Here is a 23,462-nt window from a genome sequence, read left to right on the forward strand (position 1 = left end):
TATACATACACACACAGTGGAATATTATTCAGCCATAAAAAGAAGGAAATTCTGCCATTTGTCACAAAATGGAACTTGACGGCATTATGCAAAGTGAAATAAGTCAGACAGAGAAAGACACTTACTGTATGATCTCAGTTATAAGTAGAATCTAAAAACTTGGAGGCATCACACTTCCTGATTTCAAACTATAACTAAGCTACACTAATCAAAATAGTATAATATCGGCATAAAAAGGCAGACATGTAGATCAGTGGAACAGAATAGACATCCCAGAAATAAACCCATGTACAAAAAAGAAAGAAAAGAATGGCTACCACGTGCTTACTTTTTGTCAAGTAGACAAAAGAAGCTGTAATGCATTCATTCAATGGACTATACCATGGCCCTTAAAAAGAATGAGAAAAGATGTCTACAGTGTACTGTTAACTAAAAAGGGCACGTTTAAAAACGAGATGTATAGTATAATCCCTTTTGTGTGTGTGCGTTTGTCATGCCAAATTGCTAATAAAGAAGACCTCTCAGCACAGAGACTGAGTGGGAATAACTTTCACTGTGCATTTCATACAATTCTATATTGTCTATATTTGTTACCACATGCATATGTTTCTATTTTAATTTTTAAAAACTAATCTTAGAGATTTTTTTTTTATAGAAAAAGTCACTGTATCATTTGATCTTCAAAGAACACTTAATGAGGTACCTATTTTCCACATGTCACAGATGAAGGAACCAAGGCTCAGAAACTTGGCCTGCCCTAGACTCCAGAAGTAGGCAATGGCAGAGCAAGGAATGGAAGCCAGGATTGGGTGCTGACAGAGCTCTCAAAGATGAGAGAGCAGCAGAGGCTCAGGAACCGGGGCACCCACCCGCCACATGCTCAGGGCGGAGCCTGACCTTGAGGTCCAAGTGCAGGACGTACTGCTGATGGAGGTATTGCACACCCTCGCAGATCTGCTTGGTGAACACCACCACATCCAGTTCAGTCAGGTGGTACTTCTCTTCTGTGATCCGGTCAAAGAGCTCACCCCCATCCACACTGCCAGGGCAAAGGAAGAGGCAGGCACTGACTGAGCAAGGCTCTCAGAAGACTGGTCCACTCATCACCAGGTGAGCCCAAGGGTGCCACTGCCATCTGGGGTTTTACGGGGACCCTTGCTCTGGTCCATTCCCAGCTCAGAGTATGGGTGGTAAAAAGGAAGTGATGGGCCAAATGGGAGACTGGGGCTTATCTGCAGTGTTGATCATCCAGGCTCACTCCGGATACTCATTCTTGATACTCTAGGCCAAGGTTGTAAACTCATTGGCCTACAGGGGCCAATTAGTACCTACATGGCAAGAACCCTAAGTGGACAAATCAGACCAGATGTAAGACAAAACTTTTCTTAGAACACATAGCCCTTAGTCTAACTTCTTTTTCCACTTTTTATAGAGAACTGACATGACAAATATTTCACCCTCCTCAGTCTTACCAGAAGGAAGATAGCAACACAAGCACAATAATAAATGTCCCCTGAGCCCCTGGTCTCAACGTCATGGGTAGTTGGAAGTGGTAGGGACTGTAGCAAATGGCAGTTTGGTTGCCCCGTCTACAAAGGTCAGTTACTATGAGCTCCATCACACCATTTCCAACTGGAAATGTAGATCCAGCATTACTAGATCTTTTATATTTGCAAGAAAAGCTAGACATCTAGGTTTTAATGTGAAATTTCCCAATTTCCGACTAACAACTAAATTTAGTTAACAACTAAATCAAAATTACTAAAACTTGTGTAGGCCAAAACAATATCTGCAGGTCAAATCAGCCTCACTGGCTGCTGGTTTGTGACAAATGGCTTTGTCCTCTGTGCTCTATGTTGGAGGTCAGGCAGAGGAGGTGATGCCTTTCCCTGGGTGTCACTGAGAGGGGAAGGAAAGGGAGAGTTTTGCTGGAATCTCAGCTCCCAGCCCCACCCCGAGCCCCGGCCCCGCCTCCCATGCTCACTACTCCATGACAAGGGTAAAGCTGTTCTTGCTCTCAAAGGCATCGTAGAGCTGGATCAGGTTCACATGGCTGAGCTGGTTCATGATGTTGATCTCGTTCTTCACATCCTCCTTGTGGAGCCAAAGGGGAGAGGAGTTTCCAAGAAAAGGGTCAGGAAGAGAAGTCAGCTGCCCTTCCCAAGACACACACCCCCCCACCCTGCATCCTCATTTTCTGTTCTCACACCAGCTTTCCTCAACTCACCACCCACACCAGTTTCTTACAACAGCAAGGGCCCACCCATTTCACAGATAGGAAACCTGAGGCCCAAAAAGGAACCCTGGAGGTCCAGGAGGACCTGTTGCCCAGGGTGCAAGGTGACCTGCTAACTGGAGTGTGGGAGTCATGGAAAAGAGGCAGGAAAGGTGGCTGGGTTTCCTGCTCAGAGTGGAGGGGTCTGGGGCAGTGTGGGGCCCAGGGTGGCCCAGGGGGAAGTGAAGGAATCCTGAGCTTGGCCCAGGACACCCACCGGCGTGGGGCAAAAACCTCACCCGGTCCTTGGCACTCTTCACTTTGATGATCTTGGCCGCCAGCGAGAGGCCCGTGGCCTTCTCCGTGCATCTGTGGACCTGGCCAAACCGGCCCCTGCAGAGATATGATGACAGAGCAGTCTCAGAGCCCCAGAAGCACACCCCGCACGTGATGGGCCAGCCCCATCCTGGACCCTGGGCTTTCTGGTCCTACCTCTGCTCCGCACACACCACAGCGATTACGCTGCACCCCAGAGTTATCAGTCACCACCCCCACACCACACGGGCTCTGAACCTGGAAAAGAGCTTCTTCACCCCATATGTGTGGGCCATCCTGAACCCCAGAGGGTGTCCCTGTCACCCACACCACCTAGGCCACCCTGCACCCCAGGGGGTGTTCTCTCCACCCACACCACCCGGGCCGTCCTGCACCCTAGAGGACATCCCTCCTACCCACCCCATGTCGGCTCCCGTGCCACCTCCAGTACACGGGTCCCCAGCCCGCACTGTGGGCCCTCCTGCACCCTACGCTTCATCTCGCTCACACCATGCGGGCCCTCCTGCGCTCCGCGGATATCTCCTCACCCACTCTTTGTGAGCTCTGCGCTCACTCTCATGCAGTGCAGGGCATCCCCCTCCTGGCGGGGGCTCCATCAGTCGGTTCCCGAGAACCATCAGCGGCACCCAGCTGTCCAGTTGCCCCGCCCCTCATCAAGGCAGAAGGCCAGCTTACCCTCCCAGGACTTCGTGCTGGCACACTGTGTAGCCCGCTGAGGTCGAGGTCTCCCTGACACTCACCACCCGATGCTCGAAGGGGGCTGGCGGGGCTGGACTGTCGTCTGTTCGGGAGACAGCAGCCTGTGAGCCTCCTTCGTGCCGTCCCCACCTCTCAGCTCCCCCCACCCCCAGTCCCAGACCCACTTGGTTCAAAAACGGCTTCTGCCAGTTTGTTGGGGGCTTATCGAGGGAGCACTCAGAGTGTTCCAGGGACAACTCCATGACCTCCGCAACCCTGGACCCAGAGCAGGGGAAATACTTCTATTTTCTCTTAGTTTGTCTTATGAGCAACTTTCTGCTCCCCAAAGTAGAAGACTGAATTTGCTTTGAGAGCATATTGTGTATCTTTTTTGTGTCTGCAAAGGTGAGCCCAAGCCCTAGACTACAAGGGGGTAACATTTGCACGGTTGTGTTGTTTCCTGGGCCCCTGGAAAGCCTGGATTCTGGGTGTGTCGCAGGGAATCCACATCTAGAATTCCAGTCTGAAGTCTCCTTCGCTGCAAAGTAACTGCCTTCTGTTCCGGAGCCCAACCGTCGGATCCTGGCTCTGTCAGCACTGACCTTGTGACCTTAAACGTGCTTCTCAGCCCCTCCTGTGTTTCACGTGTCCCCACTCCACAGGCCTGTGAGGGTAAACGCCACCACAAATGCCCGAGGCTCGGCTCACAGGGAGTCCTCAGCTAACGTTGGCTTTATCACCATCTCAAGTCTCAGAAAAGACTCTAAAGTCACAGCCTGCTCTCAGCTGTGTTTCAGGAATTAAGGGAGGCCTGTGTCCACATCTGGACCAGGTCATACAAGGGGAGAGGAAGCAACCAGAGAAGTCAGAGCACAGCACAGGGCAACTGTGGAGCCCGGAACTGGCAAGGGGCACCAGGACCCTGCAGAATCCTCAGCCCTTCCTCAGGGACCTCCAGAAATTCTGGGACAGGGAGTCAGCAAATGGTGGCCTTCCAGCAGCCATATGGGATGAGGGCTCAGACCAACGAGGGTGTGGCCCTAAGGGCTGGAGGAGTTGAGGCCCTTTGGGTCACAGGAACACAAGGACGCCTCCCACCACCATTGGGACAGAAAGCAGGTCAGCAGCCCCTTCCCGATCCTGGATGACAGTCAGCCCACTGGGTGCAAATGGCTGATAGTGGGTTATATATACCAGTTAATGGATTTGCTTTTTAACAGGAGCCTTCCCTGTCTCAATCCAGAATGATACCAATAGTATCGGGCAGACAGGTGGCTTTGAGAAATCCGAGTTGAGCCCCATGGGTTCCCTCCTCTCCAATGGCTAGAGCCAACATGAGCTCAGCCTGCTACATCTCCATGCCTTGGTGTCCAGCCCTGGGATGTGCTGGCAGGCTGTTCCCTGTCTTGGACTCCCCAAGACCCACATTCTCTCTCCCTGGAAGCTTCAGGGAGGCCCCGCAGAGTAGGCCTTTCAAACTCACTCACCTCAGGGCACACAGCAATGCCCTCACTTACCCAGAACCAGGCTGCCCGCCTCAGCTCCCGGGGGTGTCCTCCTTCCTGCTTCGGCTCTGCTCGTGCCCCTGGCTGTGCAGTCTTTTCCAGGCTCAGGGCTCCCTGCTCCTGGGCCTGTGTCCTGCTGCGGGCCCGGGGTCCTGGCATCGGCTCCCTTGTCCCTCCAGGCCCTGCTTGGTGCCATGGCGGGCTCGGGCCCAGACCCCTGCTTCTCTTTGGCCTTTGCTCCGCAATCGCTGCTCCGCTTCCACAGTGGGGAAAACACCCCGGCTCCTTTTGGGATATGTTTTCCTGACTCAGTCCCAGGGGCCTGGGGGCAGCACCTGGGCCCAGGTGAGTCCTGCTCACCTGTATGGGCAGCTGCTGGAGCCTCTGCAGGGGGCGTGGTTCTGAGGCTGCCGCCTCGTGTCACAAGCAGCTCCCCAGGGGTGTCTGTCTCCTGCACATGGATGGAGATCCTGGGGCAGAGAGAAATGTGGCCCTGAGGTTAAAAGCAAGAACTTGAGTCAGAACAGACCTGGGTTCAAATGCCTGCTGCTGCCATTCACTGACCATGGCCGCTTAGCCTCAGTTTTCTCATCTGTTAAAGAGGGCCCTTTGGGTTGTTATAACAGTGAGAGTTAGCCTGCGGTTGAAACCAGCAGATTCCATCCCCTGTCCCTCTCTGCCCAGACAGGACACCAGGGGAGAGGCTGGCTTCAGTGACATACGGTGCCACCAGCTCTCAGGATTCCACTGGATCAGCATCCAGGAAAGACTTGAAGCAACCTGTGGTGGCTGGGGGTTGGGAGGAGTGGGGAGGTGGGCACCAGCTGTCTCTGTGGCCCCTTGGAAATGTGCTTCTGCCCCAGGAGGAATGTGGCCGGGAGGCAGGAGACCTGGGCTCTTCCCTCCCTTCTTTGGGCCTCAGTTTCCCTTCCATTAAATGAAGAGAAGGGTGAACCAAGTCAAACATCACACTGAAGCTTCAGATCAGACACACTTTAGTAAAATCAGGGAATTGCTCATAAGAGTCTGGACTTTCTGTTTCTCCTGAATAAAACAGTCCTGGCTGTGCTGGGCCTGCGTGCTTACACAGCTGAGGAAACTCTCTGCCTCCCTACAGGCCCCCCTGCGCCACTGGGCAATGTCACTGGGCCATGCCACTGGGCCTACTGCATCCATGTTTGTTACCCAGACCAAGCAGCACTGTGGTTTGGGAAGCCAGCTGGAGGTCAGGAAGGCCTTCTAAGCCCTGACATTCAGAGGGAAGGACCCTGATCCTGGGAGCTTCAGACCCTCCCTCTCAGAGTTGCCCTCTGGCTGCCCTTCACAACCCCACTGCCGAGGTCTATGAGTGTTGGTGCAGGGGTGAGGGGGTGAGTGTCTGGGGTGGACTGAGTCTCAGGAGGGAGCCAGGCAGCCTCCATCCTGGCCGTAGTTCTGCCACAGGTTGCTGGACAGGGCTGGGTTTGGGCAAGTCTAGCCTCAGCAACTTCTTCTGTCAAACGAGGACGGTAACACCTCACCGATGTACTGAGAGTTGACTAAGAAATGAAAGTACAAATGCAGGAGGTCCTAACAGTGAAGCCTAAAATGGTGCAGCCACTGTGGAAATCAGTATGGCGGTTCCTAAAAAATGTAAAACTAGAACTACCATATGATCCAGCAGTCCCACTTCTGGAAATATATCCAAAAGAATTGAAAGCAGAATCTCAAAGAGGTTTGCACAGCCATGTTCACAGCAGCATTATTCACAACAGCCAAATGTGGAAGCAACCCAAGTGTCCAGTGATGGATGAATGGATAAAAAAAATGTAGCATATACATACAATGGAATATCATTCATCCTTAAAAAGGAAGGAAGTTCTGACCTGGATGAACCTCGAGGACTTTATGCTAAGTGAAATAAGCCAGTGACAGAAAGACTGATTCCACATATATGAATGAATGAATTATATGAAGGACCTACAATAGTCAAATTCATAGAGACAGAAAGTAGAAAGGTGGTTACCATGATCTGCAGGGGGAGGTGTTTGATGGTAACAGAGTTTCAGATTTACAAGACAAAAAAGTTCTGGAGATCTGTGTCACAGCAATATGAATATACTTAACACTACTACACTACACACTTAAAAATGGTTAAGATGGTAAATTTTATGTTATGAGTTTTTAACCATATTTTTTAAAAAATTAAGGCTTTCCCTAGCAGCTGGAGGCCCAGGCCCCTTCTCTGAGCTGCTGCAGGTCCTCTGAGAGCAGTGCCTACTTCTGAATGCACCTGGTTCAGCAGCCTGTTCACAGCTAAGCCTTGGGTGGGAGGCAGCAAAAGTCCCCCGACCCTCCCTCAGGAGCGAGTACGGGTTGGTGATGACAGGGTAGGATGGGAAGGGTGGCATCCAAGCCCAGCTCAGCCCTTGTCTTAACCAAGGGACATGGGAAACTGCAGGAAGCCAGTTTCTGGAAGAATATCCAGGTAGCCAGGTAGCCAGCTAAGAAGGGCAACAGTCATTGAGTTCCCCTTGGTCTTCATACCTGGGGGCATGGGATGACCCCAAGGCACTGCCATGCATTCCCATGCCACTCTGAGTGTCTAAGCCTTCCCCACTTCCTGCACAGCACACCCAGGGCAGGCATTGCTAATTGATTGCAGCACTCTGTTCCACCAAGTCCAGCAAGGGCCCGAGGATCCTCTACACAGGCAGCCACTGCCAATCACAGCCAACGCTCGAGTTCAAATCCATTTTCCTCAAGATATACCCATGTGCTAGGTGAGGGAGGGTAGGCAGTGATCGCCCCACTTCCTGAGCCCAGTCTGGTGTGTCTGAAATTCAGCTCAGGGTTGAAACTGACATACAGACATTTCCCCCTCACCCAGAATCCTTTTAGGGCCCCTAACAAGTTCATGGAAAGTTCATCCCCACCCTAGATTCCACATTTAGAGCCTTGGCCAGGATCCAAGGATGCCTGCCAGGAATCCCTCCCTCCAGCTGTTTAGGTCTCCTGGGGACTCATATTTCCTTCCAGAACAAAGGCAGAAAAAGGACTGGGCTTCCCTGCCAGCCACCACAGCATACACAGACTCCAGCTCCTCTCCCTGAGCCAGGCCTTGGGGGACTCAGTTATAGATCAGGACAGCCAAGGGCAGGTGCAGAAGGGCACCAGTCCCCTTAGAGAAAGGCCCAGGAAGCAGAGTGCCCTTCAGTGGGCTGCCTGGGGTCAGGATGCATTGCCCCTGGAGAACACTGCTGGAAAACACAGGGCTAGGTAGGACCTGACAGTCAGCAGTTCTGGCTCTTCATTCTCCTGCACCATGTCTGCTGAGGCAGGTCCTGAGACTGAGTCCTGAGAGTTAGGACACAGTCCCACTTCCATAGCTCCAAGCATAATCTTCCTGAAAGCCCTTGGATTGATTCATCCTACACCAACCTCCCACCTCTGAACACCCATCATTCTCTCCCCATCATAGTATTTAGAACTTAACTAAATGCTGACCTGAAGAAACAGGATGGTGCAGTGGTTAGGGGCACAGATTCTGGAGTCCAAAAACCTAGATCCATCCTCTTAAATTTTTTGAGAATTGTTTTGTGGCCTAGCATGTGATCTATCCTGGAGAACATTCCATGTGTACTTGAAAAGAATGTGTATTTATTTATTTATTTATTTATTTATTTATGGCTGTGTTGGGTCTTCATTGCTGTGTGCAGGCTTTCTCTAGTTGCAGTGAGTGGGGGCTACTCTTCATGGCAGTGCGCAAGCTTCTCATTGCGCTGGCTTCTCTTATTGTGGTGGCTTCACTTGTTGTGGAGCACAGGCTCTAGGTGTGTGGGTTTCAATAGTTGTGGCTCACGGGCTCTAGAGCACAAGCTCAGTAGTTGTGGCACATGGGCATAGTGGCATGTGGGATCTTCCCGGACCAGGGCTCGAACCCATGTCCCCTGCATTGGCAGGCAGATTCTTAACCACTGCACCACCAGAGAAGTCCTGAATGTGTATTCTTATATCAAGCATTTTTTCCAGCTACAGTGGTATGAAATCAGAAATCAATTACAGAAAGAAAAATGGAACAAGAACAGACACGTGGAGACTAAACAACATGCTACTAAAAAACCAATGGGTCAATGATGAAATCAAAGAGGAAATCAGAAAATACCTTGAGACAAATGAAAATGGAAACACAACACTCCAAAACCTACAGGATGCAGCAAAAGCAGTTCTAAGAGGGAAGCTGATAGCAATACAGGCTTTCCTCAAGAAACAAGAAAAACATCAAGCAACCTAAACTACCACCTAAAGGAATTAGTAAAAGAAGAACAAAGAAGGCCCAAAGTCAGCAGAAGGAAAGAAAAAAAATAAATATTAAAGAGGAAATAAATAAAATAGAGATCAAAACACAGTAGAAAAGATCAATGAAACCAAGAGCTGGTTTTTTGAAAAGACAAGCAGAATTGATAAACCTTTAACCACACTCATCAAGAAGAAAGGAGAGAGGACCCAAATAAACAAAATAAGAAATGAAAGAGGACAAGGTCCTACTGTAGACCACAGAGAACTATATTCACTATCCTATGATAAACCATAGTGGAAAAGAATTTTTTTAAAAAGAATGTATATATATGTATAACTGAATCACTTTGCTGCATATATATGCATAACTGAATCACTTTGCTGTACAGCAGAAAGTAACACAACACTGTAAATCAACTATACTTCAATTAAAAAAACAAACAAGAAAAGAAATGAAAGAGGGTAAATAACAACCAATACCACAGAACTACAAAAAATCATAAAAGAATACTATGAACAGTTATACGTGAACAAATTGGACAACCTAGAACAAATTTCTAGAAACATACAACCTGCCAAGACTGAATCAAGAATAAACAGACAATTTGAACAGACTGATCACTAGTAGTGAAACTGAATTTGTAAATAAAAAAAAAACTCCCAGCAAACAAAAGTCCAGGGTTGGACAGCTTCACAGGGTAATTCTCTTTTGTGTTCTATAAAAAAGAACTAGTGCTTATCCTTCTCAAACTAGTCCAAAAACTTGAAGAGGATGGAACACTCCCAAATGCATTCTATGAGGCCACCATTACCCTGATACCAAAATCAGAAAAAGACACTACAACAAAAGCAAATTATAGGCCAGTATCTTTGATGAAAATAGATGCAAAAATCCTCAACAAAATATTAGCAAACTAAATCCAACAATATATAAAAAGGATCGTACACCATGATCAAGTGGGATTTATTCCAGGGACCCAAGGATGGTTCAATATTCGCAAATCAATCAATGTGATACATCATACTAACAAAGGGAAGGATAAAAATCACATGATCATCTCAATAGATGCCTAAAAAACATTTGACAAACTTCAACATCCACTCATTATAAAAAACTATCATCAAAGTGGGTATAGAGAGAACACATCTCAACATAATAAAGGCCATTTATGACAAACTCACAGCTAACATCACACTTAATGGTGAAAAGCTAAAAGGCTTTCCTCTAAATTCAGGAAAAAGACAAGGATCCCACTCTTTCTACTTGTATTTAACATAATATTGGAAGACCTACCCACAGCAATCAGACAAGAAAAAGAAATAAAAGGCATCCAGATTGGAAGGAAAGATGTAAAACTGTCACTATTTGCAGATGACATGATACTTTAAATAGAAAACCCTAAAGTCTCCACCTGAAAACTATAAAACAAATAAACAAACAATAAAACATATAAAACTATAAAGCAAGTAAACTATAAAAACTAATAAACAAATTAAATGAAATTGCAAGACACTAGATTAGTATACAGAAATCTGTTGCTTTTCTATACACTAATGTTGAACTATCAGAAAGAGAAAGTAAAAAACAATCCCTTTTAAAATCACATTTTAAAAATGCCTAGGAAGGAACTTAACAAAGGAGGTGAAAGACCTATATACTGAAAATTATAAAACATTGATGAAGGAAATTGAAGATGATACAAAGAAATGGAAAGATATCCCATGCTCTTGGATTGGAAGAATTAATATTGTTAAAATGGCCATACTACCCAAAGCAATCTACAGATTTAATGCAATCTTTATAAAAATACCCATGACATTTTGTACAGAATGAGAACAAATAATCCTAAAGTTCATACGGAACCACAAAAGACCTCAAAGTGCCAAAGCAATCTTGATAAAAAAGAACAAAGCTGGAGGTATCACCCTCCCAGACTTCAGGCTATATTACAAAGCTACAGTAATCAAAACATAATGGCACTGGCACAAAAAACAGACACATAGATCAATGGAACAGAACAGAGAGTCCAGAAATAAATGCATGCACCTATGGTCAATTAATCTATGACAAAGGAGGCAAGAATATACAGTGGAGAAAAGACAGCCTCTTTGATAAACACTGTTGGGAAAACTGAACAGCTACATGCAAAAGAATCAAACTGGACTACTTTCTCACACAATATTAAAAAAAAAACCCAAAATGGATTAAAGACCTAAATATAAGACCCCAAACCATAAAACTTCTGGAAAAGAATGTTCAGTCAGAACAGCCTATGAGGTAAATCATAGCAACTTTTTTTTGTGTGTCTGTCTCCTAAGTCAAAAGAAATAAAAGCAAACAAACAAACAAGGCCTAATTAAACTTAAAAGCTTTTGCACAGCAAAAGAAAAATGAAAAAATGAAAAGACATTGAAAAAATAAAAAGACAACCTACTGAATGGGAGAAAATATTTGCAGATGACATGACCAACAAGGGGTTAACATCCAAAATATATAAACAGCCCATATAGTTCAATATGAAAAACACAAACAACCCAATGAAAAAATGGGCAGAAGACCTGAATAGACATTTCTCCAAAGACATACAGATGGCCAAAAAGCACATGAAAAGATGCTCAACATTGCTAATTATTAGAGAAATGCAAATCAAAACAACAGTGAGATATCACCTCACACTTGTCAGAACAGCTATCATCAAAAAGACTACAAATAGGGACTTCCCCAGTGGCACAGTGGTTAAGAATCCACCTGCCAATGCCAGGGACACGGGTTCGATCCCTGGTCTGGGAAGATCCCACATGCTGCGGAGCAACTAAGCCTGTGCACCACACTACTGAGCCTGCACTCTAGATCCCATGAGCCACAACTACTGAGCCCATGCACTGCAACTACCGAAGCCCACGTGCTCTAGGGCCCACATGCCGCAACTATTGAGCCCCCATGTTGCAACTACTGAAGCCCGCAAGCCTAGCGTCCGTGCTCCACAACAAGAGAAGCCACCACAATGAGAAGCCTGCACACTGCAACAAAGAGTAGCCCTCGCTCGCCACAACTAGAGAAAGCCTGCATGCAGCAACAAAGACCCAACACAGCCAAAAAAAATAAAAAAGACCACAAATAACAAATGTTGGCAAGGATGTGGAGAAAAAGGAACCTTAGTACACTGTTGGTGGGAATGTAAATTGGTGCAGTTACTATGAAAAACAGTATTGGGGTGCCTCAAAAAACTAAAAACAGAACTACCATATGACTCAGCAATTCCAATCTTGGGTATATATCCAGAAAAAAACAAAATCATTTATTTAAAAAGATACATGTGCCCCAATGTTCATAGCAGCACTATTTACAATAGCCAAGACATGGAAGCCACCCAAGTGTCCATCAACAGATGAATGGATAAAGAAGACATGGTATATACAGATAATGGAATATTACTCAGCCATAAAAAAGAATGAAATTCTGCCATTTGCAGCAACATGGATACAACTAGAGAATATTATGCTCAGTGAAATAAGTCAGACAGAGAAAGAATTACTGTATGATATCACTTATATGTGAAATCTAAAAAATAATACAAATGAAGGTATATAGCAAAACAGAAACAGACTCATAGATACAGAGAACAAACTACTGGTTACCAGTGGGGAGAGTGAAGCGGGGAGTTGCTCATTAGGGTACACCTACCATGTATAAACTAGATCAACAACAAGGATATATTGTATAACCCAGGGAATTATAGTCATTATCTTATAATAACTTTTAATGGAGTATAAACTATAAAACTTCTGATCCCTATGCTGTATACCTGAAACTAATATAATATTGTAGATCAACTATACTTCCGTAATAAATGAACAAACACCTGGATTCAGGTTCCAACTCTATGAATCCCTAGCTGTGTGGCCCTGGGCAACCTGACCCTGTTTCATCATGAGTAAACCGGGGACACCAACCACACTTGCCTCCTGGGGAGGTTGTGAGAATAAAATGAGATGATGTCTGTGAAATGCTCAGCCAATGACTGGCACCTGGGATGTGTTCAGTGAACACTTTTAAGTATAATTATAGCTACTACTATTGCTCTCAGTCTTGTTCCGCATGGGACTCACCTGGGGAGCTTTAAAAACAAACAAATAAACAAAAAAACGATGCTTGAGCCTCACTCCAGACTGAATACATCAGAATCTCTGGGCATTTGTATCTAAAAAGTTCCTTCCAGTAATTCTAATGGGTACCAGGTAAGAACCAGTGCTCTAAGCTCCCGAAAACAGGGCCTCGGCCTTCTCCTGTCTTCTCGTCTCGAGGCTAGCCAGAGCTGCACACACAGTGGACACTCAAACAGGAGCAGCTGGCCCCTTGGCAGGCTCCAGCCCAGGAGCTGCAGTTAAGTCCTTCCCTTGCCCAGCTTGGAGGCACATCCCTTACCTTGGAGGTGTTTCTCCACCACCGTGAGCTGCCTTGGCCTGGGCTGGCAGCGCTGGAGTCAGCCTCATGCCCTCCTCCGAGGGCCGGGGGTCAGGCCTACTGGATGATGTTCCTTGTCCTGCACCCGATGCAGCCTCCTGGCCGGTGGGAGCCTCACTGACCCTTTCAGACACCACAGACAATTCCAGGCCCGTCCTGGGGTTCTCGCTGGATGCTGCAGGAGCTTTGGCTTCCACCTCTGGACGTACCTGGGCTGGGCCAGGAACTCCGTCTCCCTGCCCTGGTGAGGCCCCTGCCTGGGTAAGGAGGTCAGCTCCTATCCCCGAAGCACTGATGGGGGGCAACCTCTCCACTGTCCCCTCTGGCAGGTCCACCTTCTGGCTCTCTATAGGAAAATAAGTGGGATAAAAATGCTCTCTTATTTAGAAGAACTTATCCCAAAGGTATCCTGAAAAATATGTAGAAGGCCATTCAGTGCACCATGTTTATAATAGGCAGACTGGAAATAACGCAAGTGACCATCAGGAGGGGATTGGTTGACTACACCAGGGCCGCTCAGGCATAAAAAAGGAGAAACGAATATCTCCATATGCGGCTATGGAGTGATCTCAGGATATACGGTGGAGAAAAGCAAGGAGGAGAAGTGTGTGGTATGCTTCTGTTTGTCTAAGAAGGAAGTCTGTATGTATGTGAGCACGCACATGTGTGTGTACATGAGCACATACATGTGTGTATAACCACTTATAATGTAGTCTAAAGAGACTGGACCTCAAAGGAAAGATAAGACAAAAACTTTTTTGCATAGTTACATATGCAGGGGAGAAAATAGGATGTAGGGAACATGCATAGAAGCTAGACTTCTCTTAATATACCTTATTTTGTCAATTTGGCTTTGGAACCATGAAAATATTATGCAAGATTATAAAAGAAAATTAAACTTTAAAAAAAGCAATCCATAAAAATTTAAAGCAAAGTGAAATAAACAGCAATACAGAATGGAATAAGCATAAAGCACAAAAAGAACTGCAAAAAAAAAAGAGGAAGAAGAACAAGTTTCAACAGTTTTTCAGTAATCATGTTGGTGGTGGTGGTGGTGGTGGCGGTGGTATTTTTATTCTGAAATTAGGTGTGCATGTGGGATAAAGACAACGGGGCCCCACTCACCTTCCCAAGGCCCCCTGAGCTCGGCTTGCACCCCTCTGGTGCTCAGCGCGTGCTTTGGTTTTGCTCCTTTCTCTTCCACTCGCTCTTTGTTCTAAAAGAATAACCATAAAAACTAGCATCATCATCAAATTCATCATTCAGGCCACAAACATTTGTTGAGCACCTACCTTGTGCTTGAAATAGAAGAACTTAGGTTATTTCTCATAGTCTCAGAGTAAGACTAGAGGGTACATATTACTATTGTCATTTTAGAGATAAGGATGCTGAGGCTTTCCCAAGGTCACCAAGTCCTTTCTAATGGGTCACCGTAGTGCAGGTAAGGGGCAGACCTAGCCCTTGACAGGGTGATCTAAACAGACCGGACCTGAAAATACTAGACAAGGCGTGGAAAATAAATTTAAGGTGTCAATTTAGATCAATCGGTCATGGCTATTACAGTGTTGGCTTGAGTTGGATACTGAGGTCAGATAAATCCATGCTTGCAGAGGGAGAGTGCCACTATCAATTAATAATGTCTGCTTGGGAGCTAGGTGGGTGGATCCCAAGGTTGCCTCTTTGCAGTACCGGACCCTTGAACCAGACTTGCTGGGTTTAAACCCCACCTTCACCACTTGGCCAAGATCCTTAACTTCTCTGCATCTCACTTTCCTCATCTGTAAAATGGGGAGAATAATATTATCTACTCGTAGAGCTAGCAGGAGGATTGGGGGAGTTAATTTGTGGAATTTCCTGAGAAGTGCTCCCAGCACATGGTAAGTGCTCAATAGCTCGGATGATTTTGTGCTGTCTGAGACAGACAGAGCAAGCAGATCATGTAAGGACACTCGGAGCCCACCCAGTGAGGCTCTCAGCAGCTCTTCCTGAACTGAATGGTCCACACCAGTCCAGTGCATATGCTCATGCCCCTGAAATCGTCCAGAGCACTCAGTATTTCCAAATGCAAATATTTCTAGGTGGCCTGACCCTTGCTGGGTCCCCCTGGTATTTCTGAGCCTTTGACTGATATGGCCCCTAAGATTCCTCCTGGCACTTGTCACAGAAGTGGGTCTGGTCTCAGGCCAGAGACTGAAGGCCCTTTCTCCTGCCTTGGCCACAGAGGCCCTAACTGGGAGCCCAGAGTCCAAAAAGAGCTCACATTATTTTTGGCTTGCATAGAATTTAAAATTTTTAAATTTGTTATCACCATTTTAAATCTTGGAGATTTTTACATCAAAATTCTAAGTTCCATTTTGGGGTTATAGAATTGTTCTACATTTTGATTGTGGTGGTGGTTATTAGGGTGTATACATTTGTTGAACTGTATACTTAAAATTTGCATACTTAGTGTGTGTATGTGCAGTTTATTGTATGTAAATTATACCTTAATAAAACTGATTAGAAAAAATTCTAGGTTCCCAGCTTCTCTTGAAAAGGAAAATCAGAAGATCTGGGAATTCCAGGCCCATGTGGCAAAAATCAGCTGGAGCAATTCCCACCATAGTGCTCACCTCTCTTGCATGTCTCCCTGACACTAAGGATGGAGGTTATGTTTGTTACCAAATCAGGTCCAGCTGCTTTTTGCTCAAAATGCAATACTTGAGAGAGGCAAATGTTGGTGGAAAGGAAAGTTGCTTTTAATCAGAATGCTGGCAATCTGGGGAGATGGTGGACTCAGCGTCCCCCAAAAACCACCTCCAAAGAATCTGCTCAGCCATGAAAGTTTTTAAAGGGAAAGAGGGAAGTAATCTCAGTTAATCAGAGTTATCGCCATCCCCCAGGGTATGCAGGCTTGTCGATGCTATCTTATTCACAGTTTGTTCACACAGTTTGTGAGATTACTGAAGGGGAAGCTAAGGAAGAGATCTGGTGTTCTGTTAGTTACTTATTCTTCATCTCTACTTCTTCGATCTACAGAAAGAACTGACATGTTAGGCAAGGTATTGTGTGATCAAAAGATTTGAAAGTTGCGCTTGGGCCAGAGATGAGTAGAGCATGGGGGAGCCTGGTATAAGGTTAGTGACAAGACAAAAGGGGCCTCCTGCAGAGAGCTCTTTCCTGCCAGAAGCTGCTTACAAACCCCCACTTGTCAGAACATCATTCCATTTCTATGGGATTATGGGCAAAAGTCCATCTTCTGTAACTACTTCGTGCTGACGTAGGGCGCCGTATTCTTAGAGTGGAAGATGTCGGCATGGGTCTCTAGCATCACTTTGCTGTCAAGTGTAGTTGCCCATTTACATATACGGGCAGAAGAAGCTACAATTATGTTGATGCCCACAAAGATATAGATAATTATGAGCAATGGTATCCCATTCTCTTGAGGCCAGTTCTTGAAACTTTGTTAGCCACAGAGTCAGTGCTGCTCAAGATGGAGCTTATGTCACGGATACAGTCTGGTCATCATGTAGTTAGCTTTTTCCCTCTGGTGGCAGTTACAGTGTCTGTAAAACAACTCAGGAATGTGCATCAGACACTAAGTCTGTGACTCTATTGTCCTAATCATTAGCTGCTTTGGCCTGCTCTTTTGTGACTCAGGGAGGCCTGGGAGAATTCAGCTTTTCTACAAACAAGAGGCAGGGGACGTGGAGGGGCCTTTGTACTGGAGTGGGGGTGGGGGGTGCCACAGGGTTCTGCTTGGTTCCAGGTTGGTTCCACTGGAACCAGTTTTCCTATGCTGTGCCCACTTCTCTCAGTCCTGTTTCCTGCTCATGTCTTTGGGATTCCAGGACAGCAAGCTTTGCCCTCTTAATGGTAACAACATAACACATGGAAACACTTAATAAATAACTGCTAGCTGCTGTCATCATGATTATCACCAGCATCATCAATGTGACCCGGATGTCCTGCTCTGCAGAGACCTCTCCTTTGGTCTCTTTTCAGACTCTGTCCTGCCACCCCCGTAGTCGGGGGAACTGGAAGCATTATCACGGCTGCCTCCTGTTTCACCCACCAGTAGAGAAAGACTTGAACAGATTGTCCTTTGGTAGACCTTGTGGGGCTCAGACTGTCCTCTCCCACCCTTTGTCTTTGGTGGAGAGAGGCGTGCGCGCGCACACACACACACAAACACACACACATGCAGAGCTGGGTTTTGACTTCAAGGCTCAAACTTTTGGTTCCTGCCAAGGGTCCGATGCATCCAGAAGAAAAAGGCTAGACCCCGAACGCCTAGGCATCTGGAGGACTGATGCCTTCTGAGCAGCTTGACTGTGATTCTGCACATCCTGGCTGAGCCCTTCCCTGTCCATGAGAGAGCACGGGGCTTCCAGTAATAATCTGATTCATTGTTACAACCAAACGAAGTGCCACTGGGCACTCCAGACCTGAGGAGGAGCTTCCCGAGGTCCTGGCAGCCAGTGCTAAGACTGAATTCAATTCCACAGATTGCTATGCCCCTACTCTCCTAGGAAATACAAAGAGGATCTCCAGAAAGTCTCCACAATGCACTGCTTTCAGCGTGGACAGTGTGTTAAATAGCTGGGGCTCGGTCACAGCTGTCTAATGGCCAGCCCTGCCAGCACACAGAGGGAAGCAGAGCCCTCACAGTCAGCAGGGAGCTGACAGCCTGACTGGGAGACTAGATCTAGCCCTGCACATAGTTACTGACATGTGTATTAAACACAAAGACCGGAAGAGAGATCAATCACGTGCCAGATCAATCACAGGCAAGAACTATGGCAAGAACTCAGAAAACAGAAAGTTCCATGACTTCACCCTATCCAGAAATGCCTAAATATCTGCAACACGTATGACAGCTAATTTCACTAATATATGAAGAATTCTTACAAATCAAGAAAAAGGCAAAAAAAGAAATAGAGGGAAAAGGGCATGAGCAAATTAAAACTACAATGAGATAAATCATTCTGTCTACTTTTGGTTATGTTTGAAATTTTTCAAAATAAAAAGTTTTTTTTTTTTTAATTTTAAGAATTAAAAAAAAAAAGTTAGCTTTTAGAGGCATATGACCAATTGCCTTATTTGGATTTTAACTCAAATAAACAAATTATAAAAATAAATAAATAAGGGACATTTGAACACTGACTGGTAATATCAAGTTACCATTCACATTTTAGATCATGATAATGTTTTTTAAAAGAGCCCTTATGTTGGGCTTCCCTGGTGGTGCAGTGGTTGAGAATCTGCCTGCCAATGCAGGGGACACGGGTTCGAGCCCTGGTCTGGGAAGATCCCACATGCCACGGAGCAACTAGGCCCGTGAGCCACAATTACTGAGCCTGCGCGTCTGGTGCCTGTGCTCCGCAACAAGAGAGGCCGCGATGGTGAGAGGCCCGCGCACCGCGATGAAGAGTGGCCCCCGCTTGCCACAATTAGAGAAAGCCCTCGCACAGAAACGAAGACCCAACACAGCCAAAAATTTTTTAATATAAAAATAAATAAATAAAAGATTACTCTAAAAAAATTAATTAGTTGATTAATTAAAATTTTTAAAAAGCCCTTATGTTTTAGATATATATGCTGAAATGCTTATGGAAGAAATAATCCATTATCTCAGATTTTCCTCAAAATAATCTGGAAAGAGGGAAGTGGGTGGGAAGCATCAGTCCAGTTATGGGCTCACAGGGTTCACTGTACTAATCTCTATTTTTATAAATGTTTGACATTTTTTATACTAAAATGTTTTTTAAAAAACACATGCATAATAAGATGTTTCCATCCACCAGACAGGCAAAGAGTCAAAAACTGGATAATATGCTTTGTTAGCAAAAATGGGGCAACAAGCATTCCCATACATTATCGAATTAGAATAACTTCTTTGAAGGTTGGTTTGGCTTCATTTATTGTATAAATTTACCCTTTGGCTTAGCATTGCCACTTCTAGGAGTGTGTCATATAGATAAACTCACACTTCCATGGTTAGTCACTACATCATTATTTATAATAGCTAAGAATGAGAAACAATATAAACAAACAATGATATGGGACTGATTAACAAATTAAGACACATCCTCAAAAATAGAGCTCTCTGCAACTTAAAGAACAAGAATGAGGAAGCTTTCTAGCTATAAATATGAAACAATGCCCCAAATATATTAAGTTAAAAAAAAATCCAGGCCAGTACAATGTGAATAATATTTGAGTTAAAACAAAACAAAACAAAGAGGGTGGTGTGTATACCAACGTGCTTGTAGATAAACAGACTCTATCTGGAAGGCTTCACAGGAGACTGGTTCCTATGATCGTCTGGGGTGGAGGGTTGTCCCGGGGACTGGGGGGATGCAGTAGGAGGGAGAATGTTTTTTTACCATGTGCATAAATTAGATTTATTTTCTGTTTTAAAGCTGAGGTTGGTTATCATTGTCAAGAGCAGAAGGTCACATCTCCCTTGCAGGCCTGACTCTCAGGGGAGGTGCAGAAAGCAGGGAGCTGCGGTGGGAGGGGCCGGCTCTGGAGAAGCAGCTGGGCGGGGAGGGGAAGGGATCGGCAGAGGGAGTTCTGGCCTGGCTGGGGAGGGGGAGGGAAGGCAAACTCCTGCAGCCTTGCTCCTGAAAGCCTCAGTCGCTGACAGAGTTTAAGCACAGACTCCATGCTGGGGGGAAGCTGCAGAGATCTGAAAGGGTGGCTCCAGGCCATCTGAGTGTTGCTAGGTGGCTTACCCTCACTGTTCCCAGTGTTGCCTCTGCACACACACACACACACACACACACACACACACACACACCCACGCCCCAGCCAAGCTTCCATTAGCCAGTGGATCCGATTATGCAACCCTTGGGAACAGCCGCTCCCAGAAATGCCACACTCCACCCCCAGGCTCCGGCTCCCACCTGTGTCCCCCGTGGGTCACTGTCAACACTCATCGCCCCACAGGCAGCTGCGCACTCCGCCCACTCGGGGACAGAGCACACGGCTGGGGACAGGAAGGGAGGGGGGTTTGGGTTTCTGAAGGGGGCTCTGTCAGGGTAAACTGAGCGCTCCCCACCTCTCTCCCACCCCAGGTGTAAGGAGAAAAGAAGTTCCTGGGATGTCAAAGAAGTGTAACTGCCCTCCTCTCCCTAATGGCTCATTTGTCCCCCACTTCTAGGTTCCCTGCACAGCCCAGGGCCCCACAGAGGCACTGACTCTCCCTTTCCCTGGGAGAAATCCACCTGTCCTGCCCTGTCTGGAAATCCACCTATGGTCTTTAAGCTTCCATCTCTCCTTGTTCCCATCAACAGGTCACGCAGGGGGACAACAGCCCTCCAGCTCTCCTAAGACTAGCTTCCTGTCTGGTCTCCCCACCAGGGCCCCGAGCCTCCCTTCCAGCCAGAAGGGCACCGGGGCAGGGCAGCAGGAACCAACCTCCGCAGGGCCGTCGGCCAGACTTCCCTTCCTCCAGGGGACACTGCCTTGCATGATGAAATCCACCACCTTCGAGTTCTGGAGCACGGCCCCCAACAAAGCTATGGCTTTGTCCACAGCCACCACCATCCGGAAGAGGGCTTCTAGCCTGGCGCCCTGCTGGGCGACATCCTGCCGCCCGGCCCTCACCAGCTCCAGGACCTCCGGCCACCCAGCCTGCATGTCAGCGGGGGGAGTGCGGTCGGCCCCAGCTGGGCCCAGAATACGGGAGGCCTCCAGCCGGTGCAGGCCTTGCTCCAGGTGGCCCATGCCTTGGTACACGCTTTGCAGTTTCTCCATGACGTCTTCTTGGAAATTTAAGAGTTTGTCAACCTTCTCATCCAGCATGTTAAGCTTTTGGTCCATGGTGGTTAAGCAGGCCTTGCCCAGCCCCGGCAGCCCCGGCAAACTCTCCTTGGGGGCTCCTGACATCCTGATGAAGATCGCCAAGGGTGAGGAATCGGAAGAGCCGCAGACCTCTGGCTTTCACTTGGGCAGTGGTGTCTGGAAGTTCATTGTTCTTTAGCTAAGGCTCACCTGGGTTGTTCAGGGCGCCCAGAGGACCAGACTCTCTCCGAGCCGTTGCCTTTGCTTATCTCCCACTCTGCCATGGCCATGAGTGACAGGCTGGGCTTGGCCCAGGCCCTTCCCCTTGGGGGCCCCTTTGACATCACGGCAGCATTTAACATTCCTCTCTGAGAGGCTGCTGATGGGCAAATATTTTAAGAATCTGCCCAGGGCAGGCAGAGTTCGTGTAGCTGAAACTAAAGGTTAGAAGAAAAGGGATCCTTTAGGTAACGTCCTGATAGCTGGACTCTACAAGGGGGCCTCCGGGATACCAGGGCAGAGTAAGGGCTTTAGAGGTCCAAAGCACTGAGAAGCAGATGGGTCCCACCCATCACATACACATCCAATTCACAGTAAGAAGCTAGACCAAAACAGAAAGAAATGTGAGGCCATTCAACAAAGTTCGGATTTTGCCATGATGAAAAAATTTGACGCTTCTGCAAATTAAAAACAAAATTTTGGTTCCCCTACTTTGCTGATGCCCCAAAGGTGTTTAGTCTGCTCTGGGGTGAATCAGCAGGTCCCTCCCCACATGGGGCCAACAGTCACTAGTCACTTATCCCTAAAAATAGAAGTGAGGAACAGTGGCCTAGGTTACTCACCAAGTATCGTCCCCGCAGGTCATGTTCCTTGCAGATCCCTCTGGGGACCATTTGCCAGTGACCCCCTTCTCCCCCAAGGATGACTACACAGACATCAGGCACCCAGCCTCTAAACTGAAACAGGCACAGTAAGGCCCTAGAGAGCAAGGGGGCCTGCGTTTCCTGTGGTTTCCAAATATTTTAGCCTCAGAAACACTTGGTTCAAATGAAACTTTTACAGAAGCCACAATAAATATACCAGACAAAAGGACACGCTCAGGCTGACACTAAGGTAGGGTGTGATGGGGCACCACAGAGCCCAAGGTTGCCGCGGAACAGTCCACTGACAGCTCTTGCATCCAGGCCCTCAGAGAGAGAAAACAAGGCCAGAGAGGGACTCTGTGCAAGGTGGCCCCGGCACACGACCACCTGAGGATAGCGCAGCTCTGGTGAAGGCTGGCACCAGGGAAGCAAGTGTTAGCGTACCCCTAAACGCCCTCCTTCTGAATAAAAGCAATTATGAGAATAAATTTGACCTGGAACTCTGACATCTAAAAACACCTTGGGATCGTTTTGCTGTTTTAAGCTGTAGGTGAGTGGTAAACACAGTGTGCAGCTTGACCACAAACCCCTCGCCACTCACCCTCTGTCAGGACAGCTGCCCTTAGCAGCCCATGTAGAAATCCAGACCCATTTCTGGGAGCACAGACTGGGTGTCACTGATGGAACGGCCCAGAGCATGCTCAAAAGGGCACTGGTCTGTTACATTTACTGTGATTTAAAACACACAGATAAACTCTCCTTGGAAAAAGAAATTTGGGACACACCAGGCTCCAGTCCCTCCTGGGGATTCTCCCTCAGCAGGATCTCAGCTGTCACAGAAAGAAACCAGCACCTGGGTAGGGACTTACTTCTTCCCCCGTAATTCCTGCTTAATACTTCCCTGTGGAAGTACTGTTCCCTGGATCAAACTTTGGGAAGTGTCCTCCTAGAGAAATCTCTGGAAGTCTAACACCCAGCACAATGTCTGTCCTACAATAGGTGCCGATAATCTTTGTGAAAGGAAGTCCCCACAGTCTAAAGAGACAGATGCTGTCTCTGGGAGACAGTTCCCACCAATCCTTGGCTTCACTATGACCGCTGCTCTAGAGAGTTTCAGAACAGCCTGCATCCAGGCAAGTCCTGGGTTAATAAAGCCTGGAAAGACATCCTGAAAGTCTAGATGAACACAAAGGACACAAATAAATGTCCCAGACACCTATTTATATCAAAAGCTAATTATTTAAACTACAAAAGTATTTGCCCCAGGTCTCCCTTAAGCGACAAGTAATTGCAAGGCAGCTGGTTTACTGCAAACATGTCTGCTGCGTCATCCACTGTTACAGAACCACCTT

The 23,462-nt window shown here is 46.9% G+C and overlaps 1 protein-coding gene across 3 annotated transcripts in view; it reads right to left on the bottom strand.

Moving 5' to 3' along the window:
• MYLK3 (myosin light chain kinase 3) overlaps positions 1 to 23,462 on the bottom strand; it is a 57,354-nt gene that overhangs the window by 24,899 nt on the left and 8,993 nt on the right. For 2 of the 3 annotated variants that reach the window (XM_036835100.1, XM_036835102.1), the window contains exons 2-8: positions 14,603 to 14,693; positions 13,439 to 13,823; positions 4,747 to 5,204; positions 3,227 to 3,332; positions 2,515 to 2,608; positions 1,985 to 2,094; positions 898 to 1,039 (exon numbers count right to left, since the gene is read on the bottom strand). In XM_036835100.1, coding sequence (XP_036690995.1) covers positions 898 to 1,039; positions 1,985 to 2,094; positions 2,515 to 2,608; positions 3,227 to 3,332; positions 4,747 to 5,204; positions 13,439 to 13,823; positions 14,603 to 14,693 — 1,386 coding nt within the window. Of the gene's footprint in view, positions 1 to 897; positions 1,040 to 1,984; positions 2,095 to 2,514; positions 2,609 to 3,226; positions 3,333 to 4,746; positions 5,205 to 13,438; positions 13,824 to 14,602; positions 14,694 to 20,881; positions 21,543 to 23,462 lie in introns of those variants that run through there. The other variant, XM_036835099.1, reaches the window with a different exon arrangement.

This window comes from Balaenoptera musculus, chromosome 19 (assembly GCF_009873245.2).
Source record: "Balaenoptera musculus isolate JJ_BM4_2016_0621 chromosome 19, mBalMus1.pri.v3, whole genome shotgun sequence".
Classification (NCBI taxonomy): Eukaryota; Metazoa; Chordata; class Mammalia; order Artiodactyla; family Balaenopteridae; genus Balaenoptera; species Balaenoptera musculus.